Raw genomic sequence first — 14,905 nt, 5'->3', positions numbered from 1 at the left:
CTGAACTTGAAGCCAGATTCGGCTTTACGCCCACGTTCTTCGCCGCCATGGTGAGCGGCCTCCACGGTGAGACGGAGCACAGCTGGGGTTTGGACTCCTGGTCCAGGACCAACAACGGCTACTATTGCCTGGCCAACGGAATGATAAAACCAACTCATGCTATGGTAGAATAATCAGCGCATGAAAAAATACCAAGCACCATTGGGAGAAGACTAACTGCCAACAGGGTGAAGAGGATTTAACTGCCGGAATGAAAGGTGGCACCAGAAGACTTCCTAGGAACGACAACAGCAATAGCAACGAAAGAACACTGAAAGGCGAGCCCGTAAAATGCAGGGGTGAGAGTCAGACCCTCAGATCAAATTATTTCCTGTTCTCAGGCATTCCTGCTGAGCCAGGAAGTTCAACCCCATCCAATTAAGGGTTCAGTTCAGCCACATCGACTGGATAAATGCAGCCTGGATTTCTCCGATCAAAATTTCTTTCCCAGGCTTGTCCTGAATGTAAGGCCTTGTCCTCCGTCCAGGGCTTCCAGGCACTCAGTGCGACCCACAGGTGTTGCTGGCGGGCAGAAGGCAGCACTTCCTTCTCGCCTCTCATGTTCGCTCCTGGCTCTGTAGCAGCCATTCTTACCACTTTGCCCTTGTCCATGTCAGTCCCCCTGCCTGGACTGCCTTCCCCAGCTCGCTCCGTTTACCTGAAATTCTCCTATCTATCCTTTAAGATTCAGCTTGGACACCTCCTCCTGGAAGTCCTCCATCATCATCCTTCCAGCACCCTCCCCGACAGAGGGTAAGTACCTGTCCCCTGCACTCCTCTAACACCCAGAACAAACCTCAGCCCTTGGCCATGGTGTTTTTTTATTATCTGTTGACCTGCCAGGTTCTGTCAGGACACATTCAATCCTCAATGGCAGGGCTCATGCCTTGACCAGCCCTCTATCTGTGGGACCAACTTAGTGTCTGGCACATACTTATATTCACAAGCTCAGCAAAGTCTGTTACATGAATTGATTAATTAAAATTATGGCAGACAAAGGTGGTGGTGAGTGATTGGGTGCACCCAGGTTGACTCGTCCTCCTGTTCTGGCAAGAGAAGGCAATGGACAGTCAGGGTGAGAGCATGGAGAAAATGTCTGTACTGTTAGGAAACACCCACTGAGTGCCGACTACGTGCCAGGCACTGGAGCTGAGAGCAAATGCAGAAGCTGCTGCTTGACTCTCCGCAGCCAAAGGTCCGGGGCTCACCTCATTTTGTGCATACAGGAACCAGCTCAGCTTGTCAGGGCCGAATAAGTGGGTCCCCCAAGGCCCTGATTCAGCTATAGGAGCCTGAGGGGCCTAGTGACTGATGCCGCTCTTGTTCTGTACCTTGCAACCAGGAGACACCCCAGGCGGGTTAGTTCCAAGGTCCCCTCCTGGGCACAGCAAGGCTCTGCCTCTTGCTTCTATTTCATCTCCCATCCACTTGCTTCTCATTCCCTTATGCTTTATGCCCTAGCAATGCTGAAGCTTCTAGAACACACCATGCTGCTTTCACTCTTTGTGCCCTTGCACATTTTGCTTCTTCTCCCTGGAATGTTTTTATCCCATTTTGCTACCTGGCAAACTCCTATCGATCCTTCAAAACGCAGCTCAGACACCACTACCTCCATGAAGCTTTCTGGCTCCTTTCCCAGGTGAGTTTATCACTCTACTCTCTGCATTCAGTGTCTATTTTTGCGATGATCGATCACCTCTGTCTTTCTATAATAGGTGATGAACTATCCTTGGAGACTAGGTTATCTGTGGATTCAGATACACAGCACAGGGCTTGGCACCTAGCAGGTGCAATTTCATTTCCTGCTTCTCTCACGTTGAGAGTTAGGTTTTGTAGCTAAAAGTCACCCAGGAAGATACTTTACCCCAGAGATGCTTACATCATGGTCGAGTCCCAGAAAACAGCACCTCACTTTATGGATCACAGGGAATTAAACCCAAGTTCTATCTGTGTATTAACTGGGAGACATGTCCTGGGGCAAGAAAGAGAACATTTACCTTTCAGCTAATGGGGAGATGCCTCTGCATAAATTACATGGTCTCTGCCATCTCTTGCCCTCAACTCCCTAGGCAGACTCAGGAAGGAGGAGGCGATTAAGATACATTTGCTACAAACCTCAAAGACAGATAATTATACTCCCTCTCCTATCAAGTGGGGCTCTGAAATGTGCAAAGGCAGAGGGAGACGCGACCGGCTTGCTAGAAAAGACCGAAGGGAGCAAGGCCAGAGGCTGGTGGGTTACAACTGGCGCCAGAATTACCCCACACCAGGACAAGGGCTGTGGGCTCCAGGAAGCGGAGGTGGTGGAGGGAGCGTGTTAGAGAGGAACTTACCACGATGATGTTTTCATGCTCCTGGGTGGTCAAGTTTGTGTTCTAAAGGAGTGAACGGAGGAACCAGGAGGAAAAAAAAGAAAAGAAAATTAAGAAAACGAGTATTTGGACTTCAAGATCCACAATTTTGAAACATCTTCGGCGTCACAGACCAAGTGTTACTGTCATTTTTTTCTTAATTAAACAGATCAGAACACCCTCAGAGGCAAGGTTGGGAAGGGGGAAAAAGTGTGGCTTTGGGGCAGGGAGAACTGAGTTCCTGTCCGTGTTTCAGCACTTGAGTTCTGTGACCTTGGGTGAGTCAAGTCTGCTTTGGTAAATAGGGTTCCCGGTAACCATACCTCATCAGGCTGCCGGGAGAGGGTCGGCCCTTGTCAAAGTGAAACTGCTTAGAAGCCAGAAGGCAGGCTCATAGTAAACATGTAAAGAAACACCTTGTAAGGGTCCTAAGGCTGTGCCAGGCAGCCTCTCAGGAGTAACACACACGATTCCAGTGCTTCTCAAACTAAGTTCTGTGAGTGCGCCCGAGAGGTTTTAGCTGAATTCGAATTCTAGCAACTGACTTGCAAAAACAGAATTAGTCTGAACGGATTCCATTTGCTGAAATTTTAGGGGTCTTGCTTCCTCCCCAATCTGGACTTTTCTTAAATAACTGCTAACTGCTACAGGCTGAACATCCCTTACTGAAATGCTTGGATTTCTCTTTTCTTTTTTTTTTAAAAAATTTTGGAATATCTGCATTATACTTAACCAGCTGAACATCTAGTCTGAAAATCCCAGACCTGAAGGTCTCCAGCGAGCGTTTCCTTTGAGTGTCAGGTCGGTGCTAAGAAAGTTTCGGACTTTGGGCCGGGTGTGGTGGCTCATGACTGTGATCCCATCACTTTGGGAGGCTGAGGAGGGCAGACTGTTTGAGGCCAGGGGTTCAAAAGCAGCCTGGCCAACATGGCGAAACCCCGTCTCTACTAAAAATATAAAAGTTAGCTGGGCGTGGTGGCGGGCACCTATAATCCCAGCTACTCGGGAGGTTAAGGCAGGAGGAAAGCTTGAACCCAGAAGGCGGAGGCTGTAGTGAGCCGAGATTGTGCCACTGCACTCCAGCCTGGGTGACAGAGCGAGACTGTCTCTTTTAAAAAAAAAAAAGGAAAGAAAGTTTTGGACTTTGGAGCATTTCAGGTTTCTGGACTAGGGAGGCTTGACCTTCTGTGGGCCCGTGAACAAGGAAAGAGATGGATGTCCAACAAACAAGTAATCAGCGGAAGGCTCAAAGCTCCTGCCCTTCTTTCTTGCTAGTTTCGTGGTGTGTTCTGCTTTGCTTGTCTGTTTTGCTGGACACAGGCCTTCAGTGGTGCCAATTCATATTTCCTAACAGAGCCACATTCGCTGCTTGTAAAGAGACCCTCATTTGAGCAGTGTTGGCGAGTTCTAGACAGAGCCCCGTGGCTCCCACCTCCTGGACAGTGTTCTGGTTCTAGACAGAGCCCCGTGGCTCCCACCTCCTGGACAGGCTTACGGCATATGGGGGTAACTAATGTGTTTACAGCAGCCCAGGCAAAAGAAAAGCTCATGAGCCATTATTTGCTTTTGCCCAATAAGCTGGCTCCCTGAGGGCTGCAGGAGGCTGTGAAGCCAGGCAAGCATCTGAACACGAGTCTCTACAGGCCCCCGTGAGACGTCTTGACCTGGGTGAGGCTGGACCAAAAATACTAGAATCCATACGTGAAAGGAGGTTTCTTGGATTTGAACATTTCTTAAGTGGAGTCTGAGCAGCCTGCTTATGGTAGATTATTAAGTATCAGTCATTTTCAGCCTGGGGGAAGCCTGGCCTTGGTCTCTCCTTAGGGCTGCTGATGAGCTCACTCTGCCTCCGGCACCGTGTAAGAACTCTGTTTTGCTCATGCCACCAACTTCTTTGGATTATGACAGGTTCTCTACTATCCCATTGGCTGATCAGCTGCCTGAGACGGGGTACAGTGACTAGCACGTTTAAGGTAATAGGGGATGGGGTGAGGATGTGAACCCCTGTCTGTCCTGACTCCAGAGTCTATTTCCTACCACTGAGCTCCAGTGCTCCACCACCCATCCAAGAGGCAGTTCCTCATCTCGGGCTGCCAAGGGCAGCTCGACAAGCCCATCCCTGGCCCCACCCATGCACCTTTCCAGGAAGGCTTCGGTGACTATGGACACCACTTCCTCTGTCCCAGTCAAGGGGCAGCCCATGCATTGTGCAGGGAGCCTTCTCTCCGCCAGAGCCATTTCCACCCCCGGTGGAGCACGTCCACTAATAGCCACCGCATCAGAGGGAACACTTGACTCTCAAGCTGAGTGGCCACTCTACATACAACTTAACAAAGGCCTGGGAGGGTGGGGACAGCCGGCTTGGCTTTGCTGGAGGACGGACAGTTCTTTCTCAAAATTGTTTTGCGTGCTTAGCAGCTCCCTCCACGATGCCCCTCCGCCCGCTCCCTCCAGAACCTTCCACTTTCTGGTCAGTCTGGTGATGATTGGGACCTCTCCAGAGGAGGTCTTGCAAACAACCTGAGTAAACAGAACAGAGAAAGAACCCGGCCCCAAAACAGGGCACACAGGTTCAAGGCAGATGTTTGTTTTTCCAGCTACACGCTCCAGACACCTGGCTGGGGTGCTTGTGAGGTTCAGACCACACCATCCCTTCTGACAATGAAAACGTGGCCATTTATCAAAGACCCTTGCATGTGAGGCACAGTGCCAAGCACGTTATGGGTGTGACAGCACCTCGTCCTCAATTCTATGACATGGGTGCTGGTTTCAGACCCCATTTACAGAAAACAACTGAGCCCAGGGAGGTCTAGCAACTTGTCTCAGGCCACTCAGCTGCTGAGCGCAGGACAAGGTCCTTTTCTACAACACATACCCTTAATCTACACAGTTATATACCTGCCAAAAAGTCTCTGGCAACCCAGGTTTATGCCACATCTATGTGCAGGGGTGTCAGCCCTACCACTGGGCAGACCCGGGCGAGGGTCCTGGCCCACCACTTATCTGACTGGCCCTGTGTAAGCTACTTAACCTCTCGGCACCCCCGGTTACTCCTCTGTACATTTTCATACTTACCTTGCAGGATCCTTGGAAGAAACTGGGGAGGTCTAAGGTCATCAAAGTGACCACTGCAGAGTATGCATGAGTGGATGCTGGGGCAGGCAGCCTTGGCTGGAGTCCCAGCTCTGTCCCTTACTAAATGCCGGCTCTCTTCAGTAAAGTAACGTGAGTAATGCTGCCTCCCTGTCTGACACAGTAGGCTCAAAGTACATGGAAACTTCTTCCATTTTCCTATTTAAATGTCGTTATTCCTCTATCCTAGAACGTAGGGGTTAGCTGCCTTTGAGATTTTTACTTTAAAGCCCAAGAAGGGGCTAAGTGTGGTGCCTCGTGCCTGTAATCCCAGCACTTTGGGAGGCCAAGGTGGGAGGATCGCTTGAGCCAGGAATTTGAGAACAACCTGGGCAACATAGTGAGACCCCACTGGTTATTAAAAAACAAAACAAACAAACAAAAAACACTCAAGGAGGGACGTGAAGGCCAAGGGTGTGTGGCCACCCGAAGCACATCTGAGATGGGAAAAAAGTCTCAACGAGGCTGGCGATGGGGCACATCTGCCGCCCTCAGTACTGCGCTGATTTAATGAGGGTGTGATGGTGGGAGGCGCTGCAGGGTGGCCAAGTTGGTCTCCAAAGCACTCGGTAGCCCTAAGGTGGAACTTCTAGCTCCATTACAAACTTGCCACGTGAGTCTGGCTCAGTATCACTGGGCCTCAGTTTCCTCATCTGCAAAGTGAAGACAGCAAGGCCCACCTTGGAGGGAGAATGTGAGTTTTAAAAGAGAGGCTGTCTCACTTTGGGAGACCGAGGCAAGTAGATCACTTGAAGTCAGGAGTTCAAGATCAGCCTGGCCAACATGGTGAAACCTTATCTCTACCAAAAACTCAAAAAATTAGCTGGGCATAGTGGCATGCACCTGTAATCCCAGCGACTTGGGAGGCTGCAGCAGGAGAACTGCTTGAACCTGGGAGGGGGAGGCTGCAGTGAGCCATTGCGCCACTGGACTCCAGCTTGGGTGGCACCTGGCACCTGCCTGGCTTACTATAAGGTGAGTAGGGCCCCCTTCTCCAGATGTAAAGTCTGCACCTGCGGCTGGACATCCACCACCCAGCCTCAGAATTCCAGCCATTCTGTGATTCATTTCCCAACCTCGGTTTTTACTCTTGTTGGAAGGATGCTGGTCTTCCAACTGGGACATCACCTCTGACCTCTGTCCCTCTGTCTGAGACTGTCACTGTCACCTACTTTCTACCTCCTACTCCACCCCTCCCAGAATGAGGGACCCTCTCCACTCCGCAGACACAGAGGGCTGGTGCCAAGGTCCAATCCCATGGGCAGTGGCCAGCCTGGGCCTGCAGAGAGAGGGGAGCTCTGCAGGCAGGTGGGTGCTTGCATGGGAGCTTGACGGGAGTAACTCTGGAACCGGGGATGCCACTGTCAGGGGAGGGGGACAGAAGCATCACTCTGGTGGCTGTGCACAGTTTAATCAGGAGTCATCAACTCCAGTGTTCCCAGAGGGCCGGGTGAGCAAATAAACGAGAGCAGTATTAATATTTGTAAAGCGCCTAGAATAGCACCTGCAACAGAGAAAACAGAAAGAAGCACATTTCTGAAGCGCCTTCTGCCTAACCAACAGCGGGAGAGTCACTGTTGAGAGTCACTGATGAGAGTCACTGTTTGCTGCTTGTCTCTCCCTGCCGGGATGCAAGCTCCAGGGGAGTAGGGGGCTTGTCTTTGCTTGAATTCCCAGATGGTACCTGGCACACAGCACACACTCAACATGAGGGGAGGCCAGCAAAGCAGATGGCACAGGAGGCCCAGCCGACGGGTGGCACCAGGTAGCACCAGCTGCAAATTGCGGCTGGATTTTCTGATTGTTTTCAAAGAGAACCTGGAAACTGATTGTTTTTAAAGAGAACCTGGAAATTCCCATTGTATTGTGAAATCTCCTCATTTTAAAAATGGTGTTGAAATTAGCACATCTAAAGGCTTTGTGGAGTGATTAGGGCAGAAAGTGGACTGCACCTGGACCCCTAGAGCTCATGTGGGCCAGTGCTGGGGGGAGAGAGAGATGGGGCTGGGACTACCAGCCCCCACCACATGGGGGGTGGGCAACACCTCCTCTTCCGTGCCTACAATCCCCAGACAGCACAGCTGGAAGCAGCTGGGGCAAGCCTCCCTCACCAACTCCCACAGACCGCTTGGGTGGGCAGTGGCTCACCTCCTTCGGCAGCAGGGTGACGACACAGCCCACACGGAGCTCTGCCCGAGCGCTGCTTGGCGTGGAGCCGGTGCTCCATGGAGGGAAAGGCAAACAGCATTAAGGGGGCTGGGGGAAGGGTTTTACCTCGGAGAGCAGTTTCGAGACGATTTCCAGTGGGGCCTGGTTGATGGAGTCATCCTGCAGGGGGGATGTCAGGGCCATGTCCACCAGGGTCCGGATCTCTTTCAAGACAACCTCCCAGCGGCTTGGGTTACTCAGCACTTTCTTGTATTTGTAAATCTTTTTCTGGTTGAAAGAGAGAAAGCGACAGGAACATGTTACTCATGTAAGGAGGGCAGAAGATGGAAGATGATCAAAGAATCAGATGGGTTAGGGTGAAAAGGGCCCTGAGAAACCACCAACTTGGCCCATTCCCCGCGTATACGGAAACTGACAACTTAAGAGAGGAAGGGGCTCGTCCAAAGCCACAGGGTGTGTCTGCAGCCAGGCCTCCTAACACCAGACAGTCCTTCCCCACACAGGCTCACTCACCCCGATGATAACCCTTGACAGATGACCTTTTTCTTTTTTTCCTGTTTTTTTGTTTTTGTTTTTGTTAAAAGGTTGAGAAAACTGAGGTACCCAAGAGGTTAGGAAATTTGCTCAAGGCTCTAGAGTTGGCAAAGCTGGGACAGAAAACCGTGCATTCCGACTGTAAAGCCAGTACCCTCACCACCATGCTGTATGTCGCCACACAGTTTCCACCAACTTACAAAAGAAAACGGGGTGGTTTGTCTTTTAGATCATGTTTTCTGCCAACTCATTTCCCAACTATTCAAGTGCAGTAAGAGTGGGAACGAACGGGTCAGTCCACACAGGGGCTTTCTTTGAGTTGAAGGCACTACTTCCGCCCACACCAATCCCAAGAGGTCCCTTGGAGAGAGGTAGTCAGCTAGGGAGCACGACAGACAGGATTAAGCCGATGGGAATTCAACTCTTGCCAGGTAGGGACTGAGCCCGGAATGCTTCCCCCAGAAACCCAGCGCTGCCCTCCGCATCCACCTGGTGAGGAAGACAGGAGAGTTCTCACCTTTGCTGGGCGCTGTGCCGAAGCCAGAGAGTGGCTGAGGCAGGGGCTGCTGCCTCCCTGGATTTGAGGCAGAGCTGGTTCCGCCTCTCTGACATCATGGAAACGAGTCCTCGGAAGCCGAGGTCCCGGCCAAGCAAGCACTCCCCCACCCCCGCCCACCCCCGCCCACCCCCGCCTTCGCAGCTGCCTGCCCCACTGCACCAGGCCTGCTTGGGAGACTATGTAACTGGATGAACTTCTTCATTAAGTGTGCTATTCCTTGGGGAGAGCCTAATTTTAGTGTTACCATGCCGGCAAACAGCTGGGGTGACATGTCACAATCTGAGCCAAAGTCAGAAAGAGGAGCGGTGAGAGCAGGGTCCCTTGCTGAACTTTGAGGCTCAAACAGAACCCTACAGGCTGCCACAGTCTCCCTGACCACTTAGTTTCTGAGTCAGGAATTATCAAGTGGTCTTGGGATCCACTGCTATCAAGGAAGCATTTGGGAGGCACATTCCATGCCACATTGAACATTATTGTGCGGGTGAGGCCCAGTGGTGGGACGGGAGGTACACCGGAGTTGGACAGGTCTGGTTGTTACTAGAAAACTTTCACCTTTGGAGCCTTTGGGACCTGTTCAGTACGTCAGGCTTGAAAATACCCGCATCTCTTTCAGTCTGTAACCCTCATCCATCCTGGACCCACGTGGTCCAGTCTCTTCACGGAGCGACATTCAAAAGGCAAGTCCAGATAAAACAGCCAAGACTAACAAAAAGGAACTCTGAGACTTAATCTGTCTCTCGAAAAACTGAAGGAGACGAAATGTGAAGCCTAGGCCAATAAGGCATCCCAGCTTCCTCCTCTCGATCACTTCCCACATCCCGTGACTTTCTGGGGCCTCTGACACACTCATCGACACTGATGTCGCCCTTGTGAACTCACACCAAAGACGTTCTTCAGTCCCCCCATCACCCCAGGCCTTTCCCATCATCTCCTCCTCCTCCTCTCTTTGCTCCTTCTTTCTCCTTCTCTACTTTTCCATCTAACCGCCTACCCACCTCTCTCTCCTCTTTCCAGCGCACTGGTCTTACTGCTGTTTGCCCATTCACCCATCCCACATCAAGAATTAGAAAGAGACCAGCTCTTCTCACAGGCCCAGCAAGGCAGAGGAGGCCAAGGCAGCCGAGCATTCCCTAGGGAGGAGGAGGTGAAAGGCCAGAAGCATTCACTTGCCAACCATTTGAGACCCTACGAGGACGGGAGGAAATGCAAGGCAAGCTGTTGGCTGGGGGGGTGAGGGTGGGGAGGCATGTATGTAAACAATGAACAGGCTGCTGATGTTGACAGTGGTGACAATGACAACTGGCTGAGCTTCATTAATGACAAGATGCACCCAGTCCACTGAGTCTCCGGAACCATAACCAGCCTCCTTCCCAGTTACCATCCACGGAAGCCACCCTGTCCCAGTGCTGTGAGCGGGACACGCCGCCTGAACAGCACAACCACGGCTGCAAAACCTAAGATCTCTGAAGCAAGAACCCTACTGTTCAGAGAATGAACGCTCCTTTGAGCCATAGAGTCTGTGGTTTCTTAGTTTGCACCCAGAGAATTGTTTAATTTTTAAGAGACCATGAAATGATCACACAAAACCCAGCATGTATCAAGCCCCAAAGCAAACCACAGCGGTCCACACCCATGCCTTCCCACAGCACGGATTCACATGGAGGCTGGGCTCGCAGTGCCCTCTCTTCTGATCAGTTGCACGGTGTTTAGTTTTGAAAGACTAATAATTTCATTCTCTTGGTAAAGATGATGCATGCTCACTGCAAAAAAAACCCTAAACCATATTGAAAAGCACAAACAAGAAGATAAGTTTTAAAAGGCCTCGAAAAGCCCACAACCCAGAAATAGCCACCACTAATATTTGGTGAACATCGTTCCAGGGAAGTCTCATTTAAACTCTGCAAAATACAACCAGCCCTGAGGTGGGCGGCCATGAGTACAAACTCCTGCTCTCCACACACACACGCCACTCGAGATGCAGAGGCAACCAGTCTGAGGCACGGCAGGGCCCACTGGGCAACGCCAGCGCCAACGCAGCTCCAGAGACGAGTCCGCGTGGTCGGTGCGCCCAGCCTCAGCTCATCCACAGCTCCCCTCCTTCAAGCGCGGAGGACAATAGCTTTCCCAGGAGGTCCTGGGCCCTTGCTTCCCAGGCATCCAGGGGAGAGTCTGCAGGAGGTGCATTTAGAACCAGAAGGTCCCAGGGCTTGTACCAAGGGCTGACATTTCATGTGCCCGTACCATGCACCAGGCACTGTGTTAGCTCTGTGATAATAGAGCTTTATCTCACTCAATCCTCACAGTATCCCATCAGCTGGGGGCTTGTGACAGGGAAGACCCTGAACAAGGGACTGAGTGCAAATGGCTCACTGATTTGAGCAGAGACTGCAGGAAACACTGGTGGGGAGAGTGGGGAAGTGAGATGGGGAAGAGAAGATGGTCAATAAATGGGGCATTGTCAAGCACCATGATGTGGGCAATGGGGGCTCAATCCTGCTGGGGGCTCTAGGGGACAGCGCAGATCACACTCAGAGATGATGTCCCTAAGGAGAGAGGGAGCCGGGCATTTGTCCATCAGCTCCCTAAATTCTTCAGGGCTTCTTATTTTTGAAACACAGTCTTACTCTGTCACCCAGGCTCAAGTGCAATGTGTGATCTCGGCTCACTGCAGTCTCCGCCTCCCGGGTTCAAGTGATTCTTCTGCCTCAGCCTTCCCAGTAGCTGGGATGACGTGCACGTGCCACCATGCCCAGCTAATTTTTGTATTTTTAGTAGAGGCGGGTTTCATCATGTTGCCCAGGTTGGTCTTGAACTCCTGAGCTCAAGTGATCCTCCCACCTTGGCCTCCCAAGGTACTGGGATTACAGGCATGAGCCACCATGCCTGGCCAACTCTTCAGGGCTTCTGACTGCTCTGTGCCCAGGCCAAAGTGATCCCAGAGCCAGAAAAAAGGATGCACTCAGGCAGGGTCACAGGTGTTGACAGTGAGCAGCCTGCAGCCCTCACGTGATGCTGAGGGAGAGGCCAGCTACAGCTGCTGCCAGAAGACTGTTAATGTTCTCTGTGCACAGAAACCTATCATGGCCCCGGGAAAAGTGACTTGCCCAGAGTCAAGCAACTGGAAAGGGACAGTTCAAGAGTGAAAACTGGCTCTGGCCACTCCAAAGCTCTTTCCATCACATCAGTGAGAGCCAGCGAGTTTGGGTGGTGAGGTTATCAGATTTGCCAAGAGATCCTGAAGAAGGTGTGAAGAATGCTTGGTAGCATAGGGGCAAGAGCCAGAACAAGCCCAAGAGGCTCTAAGGCTGGCGGCCAGGTGACCAGAGGCGGCAGAAGCAACAGGGGGACGGTGAGTGTGGTGTTGCGGGTGCGGGCGGGCTGCAGGCAGGCCCCTGTTTCTAGAAGAGGCTCTGAGCCCTGGATCAGGGTAGCCAAAGGGATGAGGGAGACCTGCCCAGGATCAACAGGGCCCTGTCCCTCCTCTTTAGGTGACAAATTGGCATGTCTCATCCCAGGAACTCTGATGAGCTCACCAGGTGATGAATCATGGAGGAGCTGGGACAGGGACGCCTCCGGAATCCCCACTGCAGGCTCCCTGGAGGCTGGCCCTCATCTTTGCAATGTGTTCTTCCTCCTGAGCATGTTTTGCCAGGTGGGATGGGGGATTCTGGTGGTTTGTCTAGTGTGGACCCCTCAGGCCACTGGATTCCTTTGAAGAGTGGTGTAGACAGGGGCCTTGGAACTGCTCTGTGGCTGGGCACGTGACCTGGTATTTCTAGAAAGGGGCTGACTTACAGCAGGGTTGGGAAACTCCAGCATGCAGGTGAAACCCAGCCCCTTCCCAGTTTTTGTTTGATGAAACCAAGAATGGTCTCACAAGCTGTAGGAGTTATGAGGGAAAATAAACACAGAATATGCAACAGAAATCGAATGTGGCCCACAAAGCCCCAAACAGTTGTTATCTGGCTCTTTCTAGAAAAAAGTTTGCCAACCTCTGGCTTTAAAAGTCAAATCCCAGCCTAGTAGTAAACACGCAAAAAGGTGCTCAACGCCATTAGCCCTCAGGAGAACACAAGCTAAAACCACAAAGAGATACCACTCGCCCCATGAGGGCGGCTGTGAGAGAAAGACAGACAACGTCAAGTGCTGACAATGATGTGGAGAAACCGGGAAGCGTGTGCTGCCGGTGGGAAGGTAAATTGGTACAGCCACCTTGGAAAATAGTTCGAAAGTCTCTTAAAACGTTATACGTAAACTTATCATATGACCCAGCAGTGCTGTTCCTAGAAATCTACCCAAAAGAAAGAGAAACACACTCCAGAGACATGCCCAAGAATGTCCATAGCAGCATTCTTCATAGAAACAACTCAAATCCATCAACTGATGAATGGATAAACAAGATGTGGTATAGCCATTCAGCCAAACGGTATTTGGCAATAAAAAGGATTGAATTACCCCCACGCTGCAAGATGGATGCATCTCATAATCACTACACTAAGGGAAAGAAGCCAGATACAAAAGATATATTGTATGATTTGTCTTATATGAAATGTCTAGAAAAGGCAATTTTATAGAGACAGAAAGTGGAACATTCATTGCCTGGGGCACAGAACGGGATGAGACTGCAAACAAACACGAGGGCATCTTTTGGGAAATATCCTAAAACTGAACTGTGGTGTACAACTTTATACATTTACTAAAATCACTGAATTGTATACTCACAATGGGTGAATTTTATGGTATGTGAATTCTATTTCAAGAAAGCTGTTTTTTAAAAAATGCTATCCGTCCACCTACCCACCTACCATTCACCCACACATCCATCCATCTGCCCAACCACCCATCCATCCATTCATCCATCTATCTACCCATCCATCCTCTCTCCATCCACCCACCCACCCACCCATTAATCAGTCCACTCATCCATCTACTTATCCATCCAACCATTCACCTACCCACCTAACTATGCACCCACCCCCCCATCCATCTATCCTCCACCCACCTCACCATCCATTCAATACCATCTACCATCCATATTTCTATCACTCACTCATCTATTTATTCACCCTTCCATGCAACCATCCCATGAAGATCTACTGTGACGGGCCAAGCACTACGTTAAGTACTAAGGATGGCCGTGGTGAGCAAAGCAGACAAGCCCCGGTGCTCATGAAACTTATAGTCTATTACCTGCATCACTTTCCTTGTCTGCAAATCAGGATAAGAACAACTACTGTCAAAGGCTTGCTGCGACCGTTCCTTGAGATAGTATATATATAAAACACTGAGCCCAGTTCCTCACTAAATAGCAACGCCGATTATTATCACCTACCAAGTTCTGTAAAGGAGTAGTCCAGGGCGGCAGAACTCAGGAGGACTCCCCGCACCCAAGCCCAAGCCCCGCCAGCCAGCAGGAAGCAGAGCCAGCAGGCAGAGCCTCCTGCTTCCCGTCTGGCAGAATCAGCCACTCCAACACTGGCCTCACCGTCTCTGCTTGTCAAGGAAGGGACGTTACCTGGGCAACACTTGCCATCGCTCTGGCAACGGTTTTCCCGGCAGCGGCAAGCACATACGCCGGGGTTCTCAAGCCTGGGAAAGCAGAGCCTGTTGCTCCTCCGTGGGAGACAAGTCGTCAGCGGGAACGTGCCCCTTGCCAGGAGAGGCGTAACTCAGAATGTGCTGGAAGCACGTCGCACCAGGCTGGGGCTGCTGCTCGGCTGCTCTGCTGCTTGCTGCAGCCTCTGAGGCTCGCGCGCGTACACACACAGCACGCATGCTCCCCACTACCTGTCGTGAAGAGAGGACGCTGCACGGGCCCTCCCATGGAACTGCAGAGTGGAGGAGGACCACACAGGGAAACCTGAGCCAGGGAGGAGTCAGACCGGCTCTGAAAAGTTTTTTCCAGGGCAGGTCCTAGAGTTGAGCTGCCTAGTCTGGCAGCTACCAGTCTCAGGTGGCTACTCACACTGAACTTCATAAAAATGAAATACAACTACAAATCCAGCATCTCAATCACATGGTGACACTGCAGTTACTCGGTAGCTAGCTGCGTCTAGTGGTGACTGTAGTGGCGCGCAGAGAACATCTCCGTCATCACAGAACGCTCAGCTGGGCAGTGTTC

At 51.3% G+C, this 14,905-nt stretch overlaps 1 protein-coding gene across 3 annotated transcripts in view; it reads right to left on the bottom strand.

Annotated features, from left to right (window-relative positions):
- Nucleotides 1–14,905, bottom strand: part of CMIP (c-Maf inducing protein) — a 252,584-nt gene that overhangs the window by 47,830 nt on the left and 189,849 nt on the right. Inside the window, exons 1-3 of one of the 3 annotated variants that reach the window (XM_035281880.3) lie at nt 14,300–14,548; nt 7,797–7,958; nt 2,373–2,414 (exon numbers count right to left, since the gene is read on the bottom strand). In XM_035281880.3, the coding sequence (XP_035137771.1) occupies nt 2,373–2,414; nt 7,797–7,958; nt 14,300–14,317 (222 nt within the window). In that variant the 5' untranslated portion in view covers nt 14,318–14,548. Of the gene's footprint in view, nt 1–2,372; nt 2,415–7,796; nt 7,959–8,742; nt 8,779–14,299; nt 14,549–14,905 lie in introns of those variants that run through there. The other 2 variants (XM_078357837.1, XM_035281878.3) reach the window with 2 other exon arrangements.

The sequence above is a fragment of the Callithrix jacchus genome, chromosome 20, assembly GCF_049354715.1.
Source record: "Callithrix jacchus isolate 240 chromosome 20, calJac240_pri, whole genome shotgun sequence".
NCBI lineage: Eukaryota > Metazoa > Chordata > Mammalia > Primates > Cebidae > Callithrix > Callithrix jacchus.
This window is presented reverse-complemented; position numbering and strand designations above follow the sequence as displayed.